Source organism: Saccopteryx bilineata, chromosome 2 (assembly GCF_036850765.1).
Source record: "Saccopteryx bilineata isolate mSacBil1 chromosome 2, mSacBil1_pri_phased_curated, whole genome shotgun sequence".
NCBI lineage: Eukaryota > Metazoa > Chordata > Mammalia > Chiroptera > Emballonuridae > Saccopteryx > Saccopteryx bilineata.
Genome location: NC_089491.1, coordinates 358,489,639 through 358,512,072, shown reverse-complemented (window position 1 = coordinate 358,512,072; position 22,434 = coordinate 358,489,639). Strand labels below are relative to the sequence as shown.

Sequence of the window (22,434 nt, the reverse complement as noted above, 5' to 3'; positions counted from 1 at the left end):
CCATATGTGCCTTGACCAGGCAAGCCCAGGGTTTTGAACCGGCAACCTCAGCGTTTCCAGGTTGACGCTTTATCCACTGTGCCACCACAGGTCAGGCCTAAAATTAATTTAAAAAATTAAAAAAAAACCCCACAAAACTTAAAAAAATAAAATAAAAATAAAAATAAATGGTGTTGGGAAAATTAGACAGGTACATGCAAAAAAATAAAACTAGACCACCAACTTACACCATTCACAGAAAAATAAACTCGAAGTGGATAAAAGACTTAAATGTAAGCCATGAAACCATAAAAATTGTGGAAGAAAACATAGGCAGTAAACTCTCTGATATCTCTCGTAGCAATATTTTTACCAATACAGCTCCACTGGCAAGTGAAATAAAGGACAGAATAAACAAAGAGGACTATATCAAACTAAAAAGCTTTTGCACAGCAAAAAATACCATTAACAAAATAAAAAGACAACCCACAAAATGGGAGAACATATTTGTTAATACATCTGATAAGAGGTTAATAACCAAAATTTATTAAGAACTTCTAAAACTCAACACTAGGAAGGTAAATTCAATTAAAAAATTCAATTTGATTACAAAATGGGCAAAGGGCCTGACCTGTGGTGGCGCAGTGGATAAAGCGTCAACCTGGAAATGCTGAGGTTGCCGGTTCAAAACCCTGGCTTGCCTGTTCAAGGCACATATGGGAATTGATGCTTCTTGCTCCTCCTCCTTCTCTCTCTCTCTCTCTCTCTCTCTCTCTCCCCTCTCTATAATGAATAAATAAAATCTTTATTTATTTATTTTTATTTATTCATTTTAGAGAGGAGAGGGAGAGACAGATAGAGAGAGAGAGAGACAGAGAGAGAGACAGAGAGAGAGAAGGGGGGGAGGAGCTGGAAGCATCAACTCCCATATGTGCCTTGACCAGGCAAGCCCAGGGTTTTGAACCGGCGACCTCAGCATTTCCAGGTTGATGCTTTATCCACTGCGCCACCACAGGTCAATAAATAAAATAAAATCTTAAAAAAAAAAATAAATGTTTAAAAAAAAAAAAAATGGGCAAAGGACCTGAATAGAACTTCTCCAAAGAGGACATACAGATGGCCAGGAGGCATATCAAAAAATGTTCAACATAGGCCCTGGCCGGTTGGCTCAGCGGTAGAGCGTCGGCCTAGCGTGCGGAGGACCCAGGTTCGATTTCCGGCCGGGGCACACAGGAGAAGCGCCCATTTGCTTCTCCACCCCTCCGCCGCGCTTTCCTCTCTGTCTCTCTCTTCCCCTCCCGCAGCCGAGGCTCCATTGGAGCAAAGATGGCCCAGGCGCTGGGGATGGCTCTGTGGCCTCTGCCTCAGGCGCTAGAGTGGCTCTGGTCGCAACATGGCGACGCCCAGGATGGGCAGAGCATCGCCCCCTGGTGGGCGTGCTGGGTGGATCCTGGTCGGGCGCATGCGGGAGTCTGTCTGACTGTCTCTCCCTGTTTCCAGCTTCAGAAAAATGAAAAAAAAAAAAAAAAAAAAAGGTTCAACATCAATAATCATCAGAGAAATGTAAATTAAAACCGCAATGAGATACTACGTCACCACCTGTCAGAATGGCTCTCATTGACAAATCAACATACAACAAGTGCTGGTGAAGATGTGGAGAAAAGGGAACCCTCCTGCACTGCTGGTGGCAATGCAGACTGGTGCAGCCACTGTGGAAAACAGTCTGGTGTTTCCTCAAAAAATTAAAAATGGAACTGCCTTTTGACCCAGCAATCCCACTTTTAGGAATATATCCTAAGAATCCCAAAACACTGATTCAAAAGAAGAAATGCACCTCCATGTTTATTGCAGCATTGTTTACAATAGCCAAGATCTGGAAACAGCCCAAGTGTCCATCAGTGGACGACTGGATAAAAAAGTTGTGGTACATATACACAATGGAATACTATGTGGCCATGAAAAAGAAGGAAATCTTACCTTTTGTGATGGCATGGATGGACCTGGAGTTTATTATGCTAAGTGAAATAAGCCAGGCAGAGAAAGACAAGTATCATATGACCACACATATATGTAGAATCTAATGAACATGGTGAACTGAGGAACGGAATAGAGGAAGAGGCAGGGTCACAGGGAGCAGAAGGACAGCTGTCAGAGGGAGGGGGCATGAGGGGATGGGATCAGAGAATGTAAAGGGATTACTGAAATTATATATACATAACACATAGGTACAAATAACAGGACAGCAAATCTCAGAGTGAAGGGGGGAGGGGGTCAGGAGTAGAGGGGCAAAGGGGATCTAATGGGGGGCATGTTGTTGGGCAGGTGTTATATTGAGTGGGATACTTGAATCCATGTTAACATAATAAATTCAAAAATTTAATAATAAAAAGAAGAGACTGAGCAGGGGATAGATACCCTGGGTATACCCAGATGCTGATGGGAAGGGGACCCAAAGGGTAGGGACACCCCAGGAAAAAAAGAATACTCTGGGAACTCCTTGGAAAACAGTTGATGCTAGTCTCTAGGCAGGGGAAGCCTAAGATAAGCCTGAAACATCTTCTGCCTCAAAAATTAAGGAAGTGCTCAAAGACTAATAGAAACATCAAAAGGACACAAAAGACAGCTGACCAAATAAGGGATAATTTTAGCATCAAAATAAATAATGAAAAGTAATAGATTTTAATCCATTGAATAAAAATATTCACCAAATCCATTCTGATATAAATGACAAGTAGATAAAAGAAGAGCACAGTGCTCATGGGTAGCATATATGATGCTGGGAGCTTAGGAGAAGATATAATTATTCCCAGGGAGCACTAGCGATTTATCCTGTCTCTGCTGATAATGTTTTCTCTGCCCCACCATAATCTGTGGTGGTCAAAATCTGCCTGGAGAAGGGATTTGGGGGTCAAAAATGTTGACACCTGAGAGATAGGCTTGAAGATTATGTCACCTTTCTTGTGCTGGCTCTCTGGCTGAAAGAAGCCAATAGAATTTTCAAATTTTTGCTAGCTCTCTCTGCTTTTGTCTTCCTTTAAATGACAATGGGTTTCAAATGAGCTATAACCAAAGAGTGGGTGGGCTAGTGGGTGATCCTGAACTAGTTAACATGACATGTTAGGGGCCCTGGCAGCATCAGCGCTGCTTTGGAGGTAGAATCACAGAAGCTGTATGCTGGGCTCTCTCACAAAACAATCTTTAATGTCACTAACGCAGGTGACACCTGGATCCAGAAAGGCTTTTTGTTCTATTTCTACAAGTATATGAAAACAACTGTGTCTACCTGGTAACAGTAACCACTTGGTGCCCCCTATTTGCTGGCTGAATATAAAAATAGCTTCACACATGTGGTATTCACCATGGGCCAGAAGCTCATCTCTTCAGGTGCATAATCTTGTTCAACCCTTACAAAAAACTACAAGGAGGCAGGTTAACGGTAGTTAGCACTGATATGGAATTACCTGAGCACTGTTTTAAGTACTTTACATACATTAACTCAATGTGTATAAGTATGCAAATCCTCACAACAACCCTATGGAATACATATTACTATCACCCATTTTACAGATGAGAAAACTAAAGCAAAGAGGCTATAGTAATATGCCCAAGGTCTGACAGAGGGAAGATCTGAGCCCAGGTAATCTGGGTCAAGTCTGGGCCCTTAACCTCTTTGCTCTACTCCCTCATGTCAGTGGCTCTCTGAGTTCAACCTGTGAGTCTGCGCAGTCAAGAATTATTATTTACCTTGCAGTGCACAAAAGGGCCTGCACCTGTCAGTTCCTCCACAACCTGGAGAGCTTCCTTCTCTAGCTGCTCCTCTGAGGTGCGGGAGGGCACAGTGACTGGGGGGACCTGATTTCCTGGAGTCGAGTTACCATCCGGCAATACACCAAGAAGAGCTATAGCTTTAAGAGCTGCATGGGAAGCAAATAAGAGAATGGTTACAAGTTTTTAAGAAGGGTGATTTCCTGTAAATGCCATATCACTTTGCTACTTTATGGAAATAAATGACTGAATTCTCTATAAACCAAGCCAAGGAGTCCTCAGTACAAACCTCCCTGGCTATCCAAATCTATTCTGCTCCTGATTTCAGACACCAGAAGTTTGGATAGTGAGGGCTACCTATATTTTATTAACAACAGAAGACAAAAGATAAAATAGAATCACCTCTTTAGAAACTCATACCCTGGGCCCGACCTGTGGTGGCGCAGTGGATAAAGCGTGGACCTGGAATGCTGAGGTGGCCAGTTCAAAACCCTGGGCTTGCCTGGTCAAGGCACATATGGGAGTTGATGCTTCCTGCTCCTCCCTCCCCCTTCTCTCTCTCTCTTTCTCTCTCTCACTGTCTCTCCTCTCTAAAAATTAATAAAAGTAAAAAAAAAAAAAAAAAAAAAGGGAAACTCATACCCTGGCCAGTTTGCTCAGTGGTAGAGCGTCGGCCTGCATGTGGATGTCCCGGGTTCAACTCCCAGTCACACAGCATACAGGAGAAGCGACCATCTGCTTCTCCACCTCTCCTGCTCCCCCTCCTCTCTTGCTCTCTCTTCTGCTCCTGCAGCTGTGGCTTGATTGGTTCTGGTTCAATCGATCATGTGGGCCCTGGGAGCTGAGGATGGGTCTGTGGAGTCTCTGCCTCAGGTGCTAAAAATAGCTCAGTTGTGAGTGGCCCCAGATGGGCAAAGCATTGGCCCCACACAGGGGTTGCCAGGTGGATCCTAGTCGGGGAGCATGTGGGGAGTCTGTCTCTCTATCTCCCTTCCTCTCACTTGGAAGAAAAAAAAAGCATAGAAAATTATAAACATTAACATTTTTAAGTAGCCCCACACAATTGCAGTTCTAAATTCCTAATGGTAAATAGATAGAAAATAGCTCTGAAGCACTGATACTGACCTCTTGTGACCTTTGATAGGTCTGGTTCCTTAATGTTTACTAGAATGGGGTTTACATTATTCTGAAAGGAATTTAAATGTCTCAAAATTTTAACATTCATGATATTTTCTCCTTAGCACCCCTCAGTCAAGTCAAAATCATCTAGACATTTTATTAGTCAAACTATTTCAGTTATAAATAGATCTCATCTAGAACACATTTGTGTGTAGAATCCAGGTTTAAAATAAAGGGCTGAACTCCTTTGGCAAAGTTAAGTCTGATACAAGCCTCGCCCTGGAAAAACCACCTTCGTGATCATGGTATCTCCCCTGCGAGGTAAGTATCATTATTAATTTATTTTACATCTATGTGGACCGATTTTAGAGAAACTAAATGCTACTTTAATGCCAACATTTCTCTTAAATGCATCTGGGAATTTTAAATCAAGTTCCATAGCAGGGTGAGCACATGGTGTGGATGACTGGATTTTGTAACCTCTGAACACAGCAGTGTTTCACTCCGGCTGGGGCTTTTCCTTCATTAGCAGATGCTTTGGTTTCCATGCATGAGGAACAATTACCTTTTCCCTGGTGAGCCTTCATGAGACAGTCCCCGACAAGCTGCATGCACCGGCTCCGCAGGGTAATGGCACTGCTGCGGGCCTGGGGGTCTAGCTTTTCACCATCCACTTCCTCTGAGCTGGCCAGGTGGGCACTGTAGAGAGCCAGGGCAGCAAAGAGCAGCCAGGCATAGTTGTGGATGTAGGGCTGGATAAGCCTCTGCCGGTCGCTGATCCGAATGGTTACCATTGGGTGGGCCGTGATACTGTGGGTAGGCAAATGGCTGCAAAGGCAAGACAAGTTGAAGGCCCACACCTTTGTGAGGCTCCCAGAGAATAGGGCCTCAGGGGAACACTGCACGGTCACAGAGAGCATTCACTACCTCTAAGGCTACGAGTATTGAAAATTTAAAGATAAGCAGGGGCCCTCACCCAGAAAAATGAACAAACATTGTACAATCATTTCAGGATTTCACAACTCCCGAAGACTGTCTATGAAAACCAGAAGATATAAGAATTCCTTATTGAGACATTTTGCAGGGTATAGCTATATAGCATTTTGGTAATCTGAAAAAAGCCCATAATTTCTAGAGATCGATATGAAGTAAGTAGAAAAGCAATGATTTAAGGTCTGTAATTTGCTAGAAAATATTTTAAAAAATAAAAAAAAAGGAAGGAATAAGCTAAGCACACATAACAAAGTCTTATTTGCTGAGTCTAGGTAATGGGTATTATGGGATTCACTGTACTAGTTTCTTTACTTGTGGGTGTGTTTGAAATTTTTTATAATAAAATTTTTTTATTATTAGAAAATACCAAAGAAATAGCCGAAGAAAGCAGGGTTAGAGGTCATCTGAGACATACCCAAAGGAATATTTCTTTGTTGCATAGCATCCATAGCAAAGATCAAAGTCATCGCACACATTGCAATTCATTCTCCGGCCTATGATCAAGCCCTGGCAGTGGTCACAGGTAAACTCCATGTTGACCATTTCATGGTCATCTCCGTGGCCCTCAGGCTTCACCCCACCTGGAGGAAACAAATATCAGTATGAGGTGGATTGGGCAAAGTGTTCTTAGGAGGGTTGCTTCCAAACCTAAAGCAACCCCAAAAGCACGGCTGTTCCCAATTCACTGCTGAGACATCGGGAGCCACAGGCATCTTCTAGAGACCAGGGCATTCTGCCCAGTAGCCCCGAGCATATGTGAACAATATTCTCGGCACAGAACTTCTTATCAATGGTATTGTGGTCTGACCCCCTTTTCCAGTGCAACACAGAGTCTGGTCAAATAGATTACCAGTTTCCATTATGACCAGCATTTGGCAGAAACAAGTCCACTTACCAATTTGGGAGCTATCTCCCATGACCCCTCCTCTGACAAATATTAAGCATCTATTGTGTATTCCTGGAACTAAGTATTGAGGGGTGATCAGGTTTTTGCTCTTTCATTTTCATTCCAGAATTAGAGGTGAAAACAGACTTCATAACCCCAGACCCAGTGAGTGAGAAAGAATGCAATCACAAAAGAGACTGACTGCTCTGGTTTCCTCTTCCTCTGAGTCCAGTGGGTCTCCAAACACTGTCATAGACTCTGCTCACTGCTCCTCACATCTGACCTACTTCTCTTCCCATTGTCACAAACCTAGTCCAGGCCCCAATTGCCTTGTGACTACTATGACTTCTAAGGGAAACTTTTATGTGGACAGAACCAAACTCCCTCCAGCATAGCTCTGATCATGTTAACCCCCCGCCTGAAAAACCTTCCCCGCTGTCTACAGACTCATTCCAATTCCTTAGCCTAGTATCTCAGGGTCCCACAGTCTGATTCCCACCTGTCTCGATACTTCACTCAGCTGGACACTTGAGCATGTCTATGTAAATATACTACAGGTGCACACTCCTCTGGTCCTGGACTTGCTCTGCTCTGGATGGGAATCACTCTCCATGTTTCTTTCACATCACTCAGTTCTAACTTTCTTTGAAAATCAATGCACACCCTACCTCCTCCACAAGCCTTCCCTGCAGCAGTGACTGCTACTGAGGCAGGTTAGTAAGAAGATAATTCCTTGGCAAGTAGAATGAGGAAACTGAAACAAATAGTTGAACAAATTGGCCAAGAAATTTACAGCCAAACACTGAAGGCCACTTCCCTTGAAATAACATCTAGGTCTCAGTTGTAGTTTAGCTCCAGGCCTAGGTGGGCAACACCAGGACCATCTACAAAGACTAATGACTCCCTGACCTGGGGCTAACCAATCAGTAAAGACCACACCCTGAAAGGACACACCTGGAAAAGCTGATGAGGGCCCTAGCCGGCTGGCTCAGCAGTACAGTGTCAGCCTGGCATATGCCAGTCCCAGGTTCGATGGCTCAAATGGTTCGAGCTCCAGGCGCTGAGGAAGGCTCCATGGCCTCCCCTCAGGTGCTAAAATAGCTCAGCTCAGCTGCCAAGCAACAAAGCAGTGGACCCCAAGGGGCAGAGCATCCCCCGCTAGTGGGCTTCTCAGGTGGGTCCCAGCCAGGGTGCATGGAGGAGTCTGTCTTTCTGCTTCCCCACCTCTCACTTAAAAAAAAAAATTACATGGAAAAGCTGGTGAATATTCTATTGAAATCCCTCCTAAACTCGCAGTCTTTAAAAATCCTCAAAACAGCCTGACCAGGCCGTGGCACAGTTGATAGAGTGTTGGACTGGAATGTGGAGGACCCAGGTTCGAGACCCCGAGGTCGCCAGCTTGAGCGCGGGCTCATCTGGTTTGAGCAAAGCTCACCAGCTTGAACCCAAAGTTGCTGGCTTGAGCAAGGGGTCACTCGGTCTGCTGAAGGTCTGCGGTCAAAGCACATATGAGAAATCAATCAATGAACAACTAAGGGGCTGCAATGAAAAACTAACGATTGATGCTTCTCATCTCTCTCCGTTCCTGTCTGTCTGTCCCTATCTATCCCTCTCTCTGATTTAAAAAAAAAAGAAAAAAAAAATCTGTTAAAGCCTGATCAGGTGGTGGCGCAGTGGATAGAGCCTCGGACTGGGATGCGGAAGTACCAGGTTCAAGACCCTGAGCTTGAGCGCAGGCTCATCTGATTTGAGCAAAAGCTCACTAGCTTGAGCCCAAGGTCGCTGGCTCGAGCAAGGGATCACTGGCTCTGCTGTAGCCCCATGGTCAAGGCACATATGAGAAAGCAATCAATGAACAACTAAGGTGTCGCAATGCGCAACGAAAAACTAATGATTGATGCTTCTCATCTCTCTGTTCCTGTCTGTCTGTCCCTGTCTATCCCTCTCTCTGTCTCAGTAAAAAAACCAAAAAAAAACAAAAAAAACCCCTCAAAACAAAGGATCCAGCATGCCAGCACCTTTTCTTTTCCCCTTCCCCCTTATCTTCCCCCACAGATGTGCGTCTCCTAAACTTTAAGGGTCTTCACTGAGAATTGCAATTAGGGTAGCAATGGGCAGCGGCAGCTCATCCTGGGCCAACCCTCAGAACCTGTCTCCAAGGCCTCCTTTTCTCTGACTCCCCAGTGTAGGCTCCTTTCTTTCTCATAGGTTTCTAGAGAGCCAAAGCAGTCCCTCTTAGGCTCTCCTGTTGCTTTTTCTGTTCTAGACCCTTCCTTGTTTCACTGTCTCCAACTTTAATAAACTTACTCTCAAAATTCTGGACAAAGTCAAGAACCCACATGCTACCAGCCTGTACAGTAATATTTCTACTTCTAAACTCTTCCTGAATAATCTGTACTGCTCATCTGTAACTCAGTACGCACACTCTAGGACAGACCTGCCCAGTCTCTTGCTATGATTATTACTGCTTCCAGGGAAAGGGCTGCATCTTTACGACCAGGCCACATATACAAAGAGCACTCAACTGCTCAATACTGTCAATCTGCTTTACCTCAGCACATTTTTTTTTGTATTTTTCTGAAGCTGGAAACGGGGAGGCAGTCAGACAGACTCCCGCATGCGCCCGACCGGGATCCACCTGGCACGCCCACCAAGGGGCGATGCTCTGCCCATCTGGGGCGTTGCTCTGCTGCAACCAGAGCCATTCTAGCGCTTGAGGCAGAGGCCATAGAGCCAACCTCAGCGCCCGGCCCAACTTTGCTCCAATGGAGCCTCGGCTGCAGGAGGGGAAGAGAGAGACAGAGAGGAGGGAGGGGGGAAGGGTAGAGAAGCAGATGGGCGCTTCTCCTGTGTGCCCTGGACGGGAATCGAACCCAGACTCCTGCACGCCAGGCCGATGCTCTACCACTGAGCCAACTGGCCAGGGACCTCAGCACCTTTAAGTCAAGAGTATCAAGATTTTTTTTTTTAGAGCGAGAGATACAGGGAGAGACAGATAGGAAGGAAGAGCGATGAGAAGCAATAGTTGTGGCACTTTAGTTGTTCACTGATTGCTTTCTCATATGTGCCTTGACTGGGGGCCTCCAGCCAAACCAGTGACCCCTTGCTCAAGCCAGCAACCATGGGGTCATGTCTATGATCCCATGCTCAAGCCAGTGACCTTGTGCTCAAAATGGTGACTTTGAGTTTTGAACCGAGGTCCTTAGTGTCCCAAGCTGATGCTCTATCCATTGCGCCATCGCCCTGGTCAAGGAAGAGTTTCAAGAATTTTTGAAGTTTGTTTTGTCTATGTGTGTGTATCTTACTACTTCTAAACAATGCATGATTCAAAGGGAAAACTAATTTCTTAGAAACTTAACTGAAAGTCCATTCATTGGTCATGAGTATCTATCAAATGCCTACATACAGCACATTAGAAGATGAAAGCAGGTCAGGTAACAGCTCGGAAATATATGATTCAGCTGGGGAGGTAAGCTCAAATTTGCCAACAAGTCAAAGAATAACACAGGCAGTATTTTCATTTAGTACAGTGACAGTCTAAAAAAGGACAAGATCACAGAAAATAGAAACGATGATTACTTTGGGGTATGGCATACTCAGACTGTGAAATTTACCTAGGAAGCAAGTTTTGCAGAGATCCATGTCACTGCACTGCAGGCACCGGTAGCGATGCCAGGGGGCAATCTCGTCACACCCATCACAAGAGATGTCCACATTTAACAGGTCACAGTAGCGAGCAATAAACATGTGCATCTGTAAGGTGAAATAAACATAATTACCACAGACTTTCTGATATGGCCACTATTCATTAATTAATTCATCCTTTCACAGGTACTTAAGATATCACAGGCATTGTACCAGGTGGTAGGATTAAGACATGAAGGAGTCTAGTGTCTAGTCAGGAATTCCCTCAAGCAAAGAGATGACACCGTACAGTATAATAAGGGCTTTGAAAGGCATATTCAGGCGGCCTAGAGAACACAGAAGAGGGACATCAATAGGTGTTAGGTTTTTTAATTCCTCAATTGTGACCTGAGGGACAAACAGGTATGGCTGGGTGGAGGGCATGCCAGATAATAACAAGTTCTACAGGAGGCAGAAGGGAGCTAGAGGGTGGTCCCTGAAAGGGAGTATTAAGGAGGCAGACTGATATGGGGAAGGGTCAGGAATGACACTCAGATATCTGGCTTGGGTACGTGGCTGGACAAGAGTAGTATTCATAGTTATAGAAAACACTGCAAAAGAAGCATTGTTTACTGGCACTTAAAAAGAAAAACTTTCTGGGGAAATAGTAAGGGCACTGTTTCATGAACAAACAAAGTGTTTTACTGGATAGTACCTGGGGGCCACAGTTTATCTTTATAGCTTGGAAATAAGGGAGATGAATCATTAAGTCACCATATAGTAGTAGATCTGAACAAACACGCCAAGTCACACAGAATGGTTCCCAGTAAGGTATTAACATATACCAGAGAAACATTGCAAAGGCCAAGTTGGCATGCTCCATCCAAACACCATGGAAGTGCTATATGAGCAAAGTAACTGGCACATAGTAGGCATGCAATACGAGGGAAATTAATGGATCTGAGGCAGCAGATGCTTGGCTTGATGTGGTGATGACAGATAAACATCTAACGTGGAGAGATGGACATGCAGGCTATCTGACATGCAGGCTATCTGAGCCTAGTGCCTTACACCTCAGAATCACAAAACTCTGGGTCCATGTACAAATGGCTGCTTCCATGCTCACCAGGCAACCTTCTGATTGAAACATGGCTTCCCATGGTGCTTACCTACAGGAGAGGCCAAGGCATTCAGCAATTCTACTTCTCACTGTAAATTAATAAATTGGCACCTACTGAACCAATTTTCTACGAGTCTAGTTTTATAGGAGGAAGCCACTCCCTGAGTGTGGTCAAGTCAATACTTGAGGCCCCTCGGGGTAAAGACCATATTCAGTGACAGCGGACTCACTAAGGTACGTCTGCCCCTGAGCCCTCTCAGGAGACAGCCTGCTGGCGCTCCCCTGGCCGCCTCTCCTCTCCGAACGCCTAGCAACCCTTTAGATTACTCTAGGTGAAATGTCTTACTTTCCTCTGCTTCTCTGGGTCTTCCTGGGCTATTTTTTCATACCAGGCCTCAAACATGCCATCCTGACACTCATCCATCCATTCTGAATTCTGCTTGGCATCAGCAAGCTCATCTTCTTCACTCCATTGGCTGAAAGAAGGACACAAAGAGAGAAAAGCATGCCTCTCCCAACAATGCAGGGAGGTGCTGGTTAGTAGACTGTGTCCTATGGGTCTAAAACTTATGAGGTATTTAGAAAATTCTGAGGGGAAGAGGTCAATTTGCTTTGAAAACTCCCAGGATTTTCTGGTAGTTTGGTAAATATATACCAGTAAAAAGGGAGGTGCCCTTTCCTGGGCAAAAGACATTGGGTGAGGAACTAGAACTTAAAAGGTTGTACCTACACAGCATGATTTTACTTCATAGCCTTTTGTGGTGAACCTACTATGTGCCAGGCACTGGAGCCAAATAAAGTGATTTTAAAAAATGTCTGATTTGGTCATGCTCAGCATATCTTAGTGGTATCAGCCTGAGAAGGGAATCAGGAGACCTGGGACTTTGACTCTCCTATTAGCTGCTGCCAAGACCTTGACACAACACTCAGGCCCGCCCCTCAGTTTCCTCATTTCAAATAGAGTCTCATATAGATAATCCATGGGCTCCTTAGATGCAAAATTATAAATCTCTATTATTTCGGTTTACAGTCAGTTTTTTTTTTAATTTATTCACTTTATTTATTTTATTTTTTTTTTTTCAGAGAGAGGGATAGACAAGGAAAGACAGACAGGAACGGAGAGAGATGAGAAGCATCAATCATTAGTTTTTCATTGCGCGTTGCAACACCTTAGTTGTTCATTGATTGCTTTCTCATATGTGCCTTGACCGCAGGCCTTCAGCAGACCGAGTAACCCCTTGCTGGAGCCAGCGACCTTGGGTTCAAGCTGGTGGGCTTTTCCTCAAACCAGATGAGCCCGCACTCAAGCTAGCGACCTCAGGGTCTCGAACCTGGGTCCTCTGCATCCCAGTCCAATGCTCTATCCACTGCACCACCACCTGGTCAGGCGGTTTACAGTCAGTTTTAGCAACCAGAATTTTAAATACAAAATGACTTGCTGGACAGCAAACACAAAATAAATGACCAACAAACACACATTTGTTCATTTGTGTGTTCTGACAAACTGACTTTAGGCCTGCTCAAATCTTAGCTCTGGGCTAGGTGCTATCAGGGGCTGGGGGAGCAAGGATCTGGTCCCACCCCAAGGACTGACTCTATCTATCATATAGGTGCAGAGAAGCTTGAAACAATGAGCGGACTGACAGGTGAAAAGCCATTGTGTGATGCACCGTGCTGTGTCCTGCTCTCAGCCAAGAGCACCCTCTGGCAGTAAGCAATGGCTGAGGCTTGGTAAGCAGAGACAGCTTTAATTCTACCTCCTTTCCTCAGAATATCTCTGCGGAGTGAAAACTATTCCAGTGTTAACTCATTCATTTATTTCATCCTAATTCTCTCCTCTTGCTTTTCTTATTCCATTCTCTTCTCATTTCTACCCATGAGTGGTAATGGGCAACTTGAGCAGTTAGGAAAGACACTCATTAAAAGTGGAAAGATGCCCTGGCCGGTTGGCTCAGTGGTAGAGCATCGGCCTGGCGTGCAGGAGTCCCAGGTTCGATTCCTGGCCAGGGCACACAGGAGAAGCGCCCATCTGCTTCTCCACCCCTCCCCCTCTCCTTTCTCTCTGTCTCTCTCTTCCCCTCCTGCAGCCAAGGCTCCATTGGAGCAAAGTTGGCCTGGGTGCTAAGGATGGCTCTATGGCCTCTGCCTCAGGTGCTAGAATGGCTCTGGTTGTGACAGAGAAACGCCCCAGATGAGCAGAGCATCACCCCCTGGTGGACATGCCGGGTGGATCCCGGTCGGGCACATGCGGGAGTCTGACTGCCTCCCCGTTTCCAACTTCAGAAAAATACAAAAAAAAAAAAAAAAAAAAAAAAAGGAAAGAAAAAACCTTCATATACCATTTTCACTCATACCTTAAGTCCTTATAATGTGCAAGCAGTTATAGTGGCTAAAGCCACATATACATATAACAAAAAAATACATAAAAGAATTCTCCAATTTAACAAGTTATCCTAGAGTCTCCAAAAATGCAAAAGATCCTCATCTTCCAAGTGTACAATACAACCACCACCACCTAACTTACAGGTCCAAACACTGGGAAATAGAAGTCATTTATTCTTCACAACAATCCTGTGAGGTAGGTGCCATTATTATCTCTAGCTCTAACGATGAGGAAACTGAGGGGCAGAGAGGGTGAATAACTTGCTCAAGGTCATCCAGCGTGTATGTAGCAAAGTTAGGCTATTACACAGAAAGCCTAGCTCCAGAGTCCATGCCCTGAACCCCTATGCTATAATCCTTGTATTTCACACTCTACTTTAGGAACTGCGAGCGTGGGACTGTTCTTACCTGATCACACTGTCATGCACACTTATATTTTCTTGTGACATTTTCATGAGGAGATCTGGTAATTGAATGTCAACAAAGAAGGTGAGATCACTGGGTTCCCAGCCCATATCCAAAAGATGAAGCAGGGCTGTCTGAACACAGGACAAGGCAGGCAGCAAGGACCTAAAGAGGCACAAAGGGCAAAATCAAAGCTGTATATCACCAACAGAGACAACAGACCAGTGCAAGTCAGAAGCTGGTTTGGCTGGAAGTGGAAAGCACAAAGGAACTCCAGATTGATGGTGTGGGTTCCCTCTTTAAAAGACAGCTTAAACAAAAGAGTTCTGAAAGCACAGCATAAGGTTTCCACCTTCTGAGACACCATTAAGACGGTTTCTTAATCCCATAGGGCAGTGATTTTCAACCTTTTTTTTTTCATGGCACAAACACACACTAATTACTAAGGTCAGTGCCCCTGACTAAATACTACCATTTTCATCTTATGGCACAAATAAATTAGTTACTAAGGAAGAAGAGGTCAGGGCCCCTTTTTCTTTAGTAATTAGTTTATGAGTGCATGAGAAACAAAGGTTGAAAATCACTGCATAGGGGATGTTTGATGGTAAAGGGCTGAGTAGTTAAAATCACTTCTCAACAAATAGCAAGAGAAGGCCAGCCCCAACTTAGGTTATCGACTTAGGTGTAGAGAAGAACCATTTGATTTAGGTTTCTAAACCACTTACTATGGAGAAGACTGGGGAGTGGCTTTATTAGTTGTTTCAAAATGGTACATAATATATTAAAAATTGAAAATAATGTTACAAATCCTTAGATAAACCAAGGGCCAACCACTTTTGAAACACTGTACACATCATACAGGAAATAAATCTGGGAGAAAATATTCTAATGAGTCATTAGCAATTAGCTCTAGATGGCCAGATTAGGGGTTATTTTCATTTCACTCTTTGTACTTCTCTGCATTTTCAACACTGACTTCAAGTCAGAAAAAGCAGAAATAATTTTTTCTCTAGAAATTATAAAGTTATCCAGTACCTGTCATTTGTGCTATTAAATCCTTTAATTGCTTTGACCAAAAAGAGAACAAATCGATAGTAAGTGTCTCGAATTTCTTTGTGGAGATCTGCACCACAGCCTTCCAAGTGTCCAAAATAACTAGAAACAGAAGAATTCACCAATCACTTAATTGTCAGAACATCATTTACTTAATAATCATATTCCTTACATGAAAAAGAGTAAGAAAGAAGCAAGCTGAATGAAAGGGCACTGAAACTTAAGTAAATACAAATACAATAACTTCAAGAAATAACAGATAAACATTAAGAGAGTCCATCTGCCTGGGTCAAGAGGGCTGCCCAAGGAGTATGGAAATACTATCAATCTTCCTTTATTAATATAAAAACCACCCTCCCACCATTGCCTGAGTGCCAGATAATGTGTTACGTATTTTTCACAAATCATCTCATTTAATCCTCTGTACAGAGTCAAGGGACTGCCCACCCTTCTGCCTCCCTTCATTGATGACTTTAGCACCAAGCTCAGTCTTTGCTTCTTGTTACCTTGGAGACTTCAACACCATGGGAATGATGCTCCAGTCCCTCTGTCCCTGGATTCTCTGCCAATTTCACCTCCAGTGATCTTCTCAAACATCCCCTTAGCCATACCAGCCTAATGGTCACTTTCTTGGCCTTGTCATTAGACATTATGTCATTATGTCTGAAATCTTCACTCCAGAGCATCCTACTCTGACCACGACCTCTTATCCTGCTAACTGGCTCTGGGATTCCCACAACAGCATCTTCAATTCCAGGAAGCCCCACCCCATGCTGCTGCCTCACGCTTACTATCTACTGTACCTGCCATGCTTTCTCCTTGCTCTCAGCTAGAGTTCATGGTCAATTACACCTTAAAAATCGCCAACTCCCTTGCTTTTTTCCCCCTCCTTTCATGTACTTGCCTAAGAAATCTTATACCAAAACAGCTAAGTGTTCCTGGAAGAAGCACCACACAAGACCTTAAATATCATCAACATGCTGATAGTATCCAAATTCTATTCTTACTCCTAGCTTTTCTCCAAAAATTTAGGCTCTTATCTCTTATTTTTTTTATACCTTTTCTTGGATGTGAAAGAAGTACTATAGTTCAAATTTAACTCAGCCAAAATAAAACTTTTGCGTTTCACCTCAACTTGTTTCTTTCATACTCTTCCTTTCAGTAAAATGCATCACCATCCACTCAATGGCCAAAATCCTAGGAGTTTCTTTCCCCAGTAGAACAAGAATCTTGTCTTCCTCATCCACTGCAGTCTGTATATACAATACCTAGAACAGTACCTGGTATAGTCAAACTCAGAAAGTACTTATTGAGTGCATACTAGAATGACCTTGTGAGGTACTTAGATTAATATCATTATTATAAATGAGCATTAAATTTATCTTGTAGCCTCCAGGAGTCAAACAATGAATATAGGGAAATAGGAAACATAATATAAACTGTCTGGTAAAATAAAGCTGATAGACTCATCAGAAGAAATAAACATGTTCCTGGTATTCCTTACTGAAAGTATAAAATAGAATTCATTTTTCCTAAGGATGAGAGAATAATTGACCAAAAACATGTTTGTTTCTTAATGGAAATGATAGAATGATTAGTTAGAGAAGACAAAGATTGCTTTAAAACACCCCCTGCTTGTTTTCCTTGCAGATTTGTAATTTGTACTTACTTGGTGAACTCTTTCTGGCAGGTCAGAAGTTCCAGCAGAAAAAGAATATAAGGCGGATGGAAGCAATGAGGCTGCCCAAGGGATTCTGCACAATACTGAATGATCCTCAGGACTTCAAGAATGCTTTGGGCTTGGGCTTTTCTCAAGGAAAGAACCTTTACAACACTGGAGACAGAACTCAAGTCAGGAACACCCAGAAAGCTCTTGAGCTGGGGCAGAAATAAAACATACCCCCACCCAGGTTCTGAGGCCATTTAATACCACAGAAATACTACTGTGAGGTATCAGAAACATCTCTCAGGTAGGATATCAGTAATCGTTTGCTACTTTTAGTCTTTACTCAGCAGCATTACAAATCAGCTCACACCACCTGTTCAGAAGCCCAATAACCCACATGAAAAAATTACTTAAAATGAAACTTTGATATATTTTTTAAAATTTATTTTAGAAAGGAGAAAGAGAGAGAAGGGGGGAGGAGCAGAAAGCATCAACTCCCATATGTGCCTTGACTGGGCAAGTCTGGGGTTTCAAACAGGCGACCTCAGTGTTCCAGGTCAAAACGCTTTATCCACTGCACCACCACAGTGGTAAGCAAAACCTTGATATCTTTACCTCCCCAAAGAGAGAAAGCCTTAATTCTTAAGACAGGAAATTAAAACATAAAATATTTCCAGAGATGTAGGCTTAATGGCAAATAATTTTGACAGAAAATATCAAGTTCTAAATTTCTCCCAGGGTTAATAATATAAGGCAAATTTGTAAGTGGAAACTACCAAAAGAAATATTTCTTTATCCTAACAGTATGTTATTGAGATATAATTCATGTACAGTATTATGTACAAATCTTAAGGGAAAAAACATTTCTTGAAAAGGAGAAAAAAATCACCAATTATTTTCCTTGAACATTCTAAAATAAATCTTGATCTATCCTTGAAGTAGTATTTTCTTATTTTTAACATGAGTTTCAAGCCTTTGAGTAGACTAGGGACCTATGGCTCGAGAAAAGAAAGAGCTGGAAAGGTCACGCCTGGCTCACCTCTCGTGGGAGAGTGACTGATCTTTAATGAAGTCCATGACATCCTTCAGCATGGGGTATTTCTCTTTCACTGTGGGCACAGGTCTGGCGTCCTCCATTGAGCGGAAGGAGAGCAGCCGGAGTCGCCCTCGGGTGAAGGGAGGCCGCCGAGTGGGAGTGGAAGGTGATGAGGGTTCCTCAGCCGCAGCAGAAGACACTTCTGTGGCAGGAGGGCCACTGCCCGGCAGCAGCTTCGGCGGGACATCCACGCCAGCACTCCTGTCTCCCGCAGCAGGGGGAGTCACTTCGGTGGGTGACACTGAGGCTTGGAAATGCTCTTCCACCACAGAGCTTGTCCTCTGGCGCTTGTCAAGTGGCTGCAGATGATCAGTTTCATCTGAAGTCACCAACCTGTCACAGTTTTCTTTTGAACTTACACCCGTGGGCAAAAATTTTAGTAACAGAAGACTCTTCTGAATACATTCTTTTGCTAAATGCAAAAAGCAAAAACGATAATGAAAATAAATCAAAATTAAACTTATTCCTAGTTTTAGATAGAAAATTATCTATATAAACTATAATTTCGGACAAGAAATACCTCCATTAATACAGTGATATACATATCTACCTACAGAATACAATCAAATTTTACCTCATTATAAAAACCAAGAACTTTTCACCACTATCAGCACACTAAAAAAAGTTTTATTGTGAACACTGTCAAACATATCCATAGGCAGGATAGTATAAAGTCCTCTCCCAAGGCCAGGCTAGTTTTGCCCACTCCCCACCACCATGCACCTTCCAGGCATCACATTATTTTGACTATAAAATCTTCAGTATATTTCTCTAAAAAAAAATAAGCTTTTAAAAAGATTTTATTGATTTTTAGCAAGAGAGGAAGGGAGAGAGAGAGAAAGGAGCATCGAGCTGCTCCTGTATGGGCCCTGACTAGGGATCTAACTGGCAACCTTTTTGCTTCCGGATGATGCTCTAACCAACTGAGCTATCTGGCCAGGGCTAAAAATAAGTTTTAAAAAATAATATAATCATGATATCATTAAAAAATTAACAGTAATTCCTTTAATATCACTGACTATTAAATTTCAGCACACTTTTCAAACACACAAGATGGAATTCCAAAAGCACCTGACGCCTCCTAAGGGAATTAGAATGCAGTAAAAAAGGTTTCTACATCCTTGCAAACTACATTAAGTGCCCATGTGATTTTCCCTAGGTCAACACAGCTTCAAGTAAACTATAGAGAAGGCAGGCTGCTGGTTTTGTGTGAAGCAGTAATGACACTGGAGTCAGCGCACTCACCCAGGCTCTCGGGGTTCACCTCGGCAGCTTCTGACCCACGTTTGTCTTCTGCCTCGTTCCCCGGGCTCACCAGGGACTTCTGCTTCATCTCTAACTGGGGGGGGGGGGAGGATTTGAGCCACATAATTAGGCTGTCAGACATGGTGGCGAGGGTGGCCACAGCAAACTATTTCAAAAGCACACAATGCTGAGATCATGGAGTCATTGTTCAGCTGATGAGGACACAGAACAGCTGTTTTTGTTAGTCCTAGAGGTAATCCAGGCTGCGAAGCTGTCTAAAGGTGTATCTGCAAAACTACCTTCTTTTCAACTATGTGTTATTTGGGAGGGGTTTGTACCATGACTCTATTATTTAAAAAATTCTAGAACACTGGAGCTGGAGGTGCCCTTGTCTAAGCCTGAGCCAGTACAGATAAAGCAGACGTCCAGAAAAGTGAAGGGGCTTCACACATCCAGTGTGCTACAGAGGCTGGGGCAAAATTTGACTTCAGATATGATCTTATTCTACCCTGAATGAGGGGGTACCTCTAAGTGATGCCTAGATGGCCAGACAGAGGATGGTGCTCCTAGCACCAATGCAGGCAATGGTCACAATGTGACCACAGTGCTGACAACCCAGGCAAAAGGCTATGTGTGATTTATGAGACCAAAATCTTGGAGAGAAAGCTGGCATCTTGTCCAACTGTCAGCAGTCTATCCTATGCTAAACCAGAAGCACAATCTACAATGTGCCTTGTCAACTGCCAAATCTTTTTTACTTGAACAGTTATGTGATAGCTGACTAGCAGACACTCTATTTCTTAAACTACTATTGCCTTGGTTTCTCTGTCAGCACGCTCTTCTGAGTATCCTCCTGCCATTCTGATGACAACACCTTTTATTTTTTTAATTTTTTTTTAATTTTTTTTTTGTATTTTTCTGAAGCTGGAAACGGGGAGAGACAGTCAGACAGACTCCTGCATGCGCCCGACTGGGATCCACCCAGCACGCCCACCAGGGGGCGATGCTCTGCCCCTCTGGGGGGTCGCTCTGCCGCGACCAGAGCCACTCTAGCGCCTGGGGCAGAGGCCAAGGAGCCATCCCCAGCGTCCGGGCCATCTTTGCTCCAATGGAGCCCTGGCTGCAGGAGGGGAAGAGAGAGACAGAGAGGAAGGAGGGGGGCGGGGTGGAGAAGCAAATGGGCGCCTCTCCTATGTGCCCTGGCCGGGAATCGAACCCGGGTCCCCCGCACGCCAGGCCAACGCTCTACCGCTGAGCCAACCGGCCAGGGCCGACAACACCTTTTAGAGAGATCCTGTTCATGTTGACTTCCATCTATCTGTTCAGTATTTTTGGACACCAAGTATGTTTCAATTATTGTGGATTCTGTCCAAGGCTGTGTGCTCCTGGATAAACTCATACATTTTTTTTTTTTATGTGACTTGACCGCAGGCCTTCAGCAGACCAAGTAACCCTTTGCTTGAGCCAGCGATATTGGACTCAAGCTGGTGAGCTTTTTGTTCAAACTAGATAAGCCCTCACTCAAGCTGGTGACCTCGGGGTCTCGAACCTGGGTCTTCTGCTTCCCAGTCCGACGTTCTATCCACTGCGCCACCGCCTGGTCAGGCAAACTCATACATTTTTTAAAAACTATTATCAATGATTTGAAGTTCTCCTATCTCAACCTTGACATTTCCATGATGCAACAGCCATTTAGATGCTTTCATATTTACTAAATTCTCCAGCTAGATGCCCTAGCTAATGAATATGTCCTCATACTCAACATGTCCCAAAATGAACTTAACCTGCCCACTCTCAGATCCAAGACCATCTCTCCTATCCTGGTCAGTGTTTCTGTCACCCACCAAGTCACCCAAACCAGGAAGATGGGAACCGTCCTAAATTTCATCTTTCTGTTCACCACTCACAACAATCACAAAGTCTAATTATTTTATCATCTAAGTAGCAGAAGCCTATTCTCATCTAATGATCACAGTCTCCTACTTTCAATCTCATGATCCATCCTCTACTAAATTAAAGATTATTTTCCCAATTACTGTACAATATTTAAGATGATTGTCAATATATAAAAAAGAATACTGACTTTTGGTATTCATCTCCATACCCAAGAAATAAAAATAATTCTTCTGATTTTTGTGTCTATCAATTCCATGCATTTGTATAATTTTACTACATATTTATGTACATTACACATAGATTTGGTTGGTGTTTAAGCTTTCTATAAGGAATATATACCTATGCATTCTTCTACAATTTACTATTTTTTGCTCACCATCATGTTTGAGACCATCCATGCTGATACATATAGCTCTGTTTCATTCACTTTCCTTGTGGTATAGTACTGCTATTATCATTTTACATTATAATATAGTAGTATATAATATTATAATATACAGTCTTTTTGTCCATTCTCCTACCTTGATCTTCTAGTTTACTGCTGTCACAAAGAATGCTGCAGAATCACTCTTCTAAAATGCAGAAAGGCCTCTCCCCTGACTAAACCACAAGTGGCTGCCCAGTATCTAAAGGAATGCTTTCCCTCTGGTCCAGAGATTCTACAGGGTGCCTTTTGGGGTTACTAAGGATGTAAGGGGCTCAACTGAATCCTGTCTACTCTGAACAGTCTCAACACTCACCAAACTATTATTTCAAGGGTTCTATATTATTTTACATTCATTCACATCACTAAACTTTTGTTTAAAAAATATTCCTAAAATTGTATTCTTAAGAAGAGTTACTCATCTAACTTCCACAATATCAAAAATAAATAAATTTCATGATATTATGGTGGGAAAATTATAAAAATCACATGCAAAGGAAAATCTTACCATCCATATTCGAATCCCATCTGCCAAGGAATACACCTGTGCAAACTCCTCAGTCAGGGCTGTCTTGCCCCCACTGTTTACTGGGGAAAAGAGAGACCAAGAGATTGCATTCAGTTAACACAAACCACTACTGCAACATTAAGCATAAACTACCTTCTAATCTAACCCACAGAAAAGTTCTTTCTCTGACACGCACACATTGGTGGTTAAAAGAGGCTTGGGAGAAAAAGTGATAAATTAAGCCACAAATAGCTGTAATGAGTTCTGTGTTAC

General features: G+C 43.3%; 1 protein-coding gene across 2 annotated transcripts in view; it reads right to left on the bottom strand.

Moving 5' to 3' along the window:
* ZZEF1 (zinc finger ZZ-type and EF-hand domain containing 1) overlaps positions 1–22,434 on the bottom strand; it is a 133,237-nt gene that overhangs the window by 34,177 nt on the left and 76,626 nt on the right. For both annotated transcript variants that reach the window (XM_066262972.1, XM_066262973.1), the window contains exons 27-37: positions 22,162–22,241; positions 19,334–19,427; positions 18,032–18,500; positions 16,996–17,160; positions 15,309–15,428; positions 14,277–14,438; positions 11,833–11,962; positions 10,357–10,495; positions 6,272–6,437; positions 5,429–5,691; positions 3,724–3,893 (exon numbers count right to left, since the gene is read on the bottom strand). In XM_066262972.1, the coding sequence (XP_066119069.1) occupies positions 3,724–3,893; positions 5,429–5,691; positions 6,272–6,437; positions 10,357–10,495; positions 11,833–11,962; positions 14,277–14,438; positions 15,309–15,428; positions 16,996–17,160; positions 18,032–18,500; positions 19,334–19,427; positions 22,162–22,241 (1,958 nt within the window). The remainder of the gene's footprint in view (positions 1–3,723; positions 3,894–5,428; positions 5,692–6,271; positions 6,438–10,356; positions 10,496–11,832; positions 11,963–14,276; positions 14,439–15,308; positions 15,429–16,995; positions 17,161–18,031; positions 18,501–19,333; positions 19,428–22,161; positions 22,242–22,434) is intronic.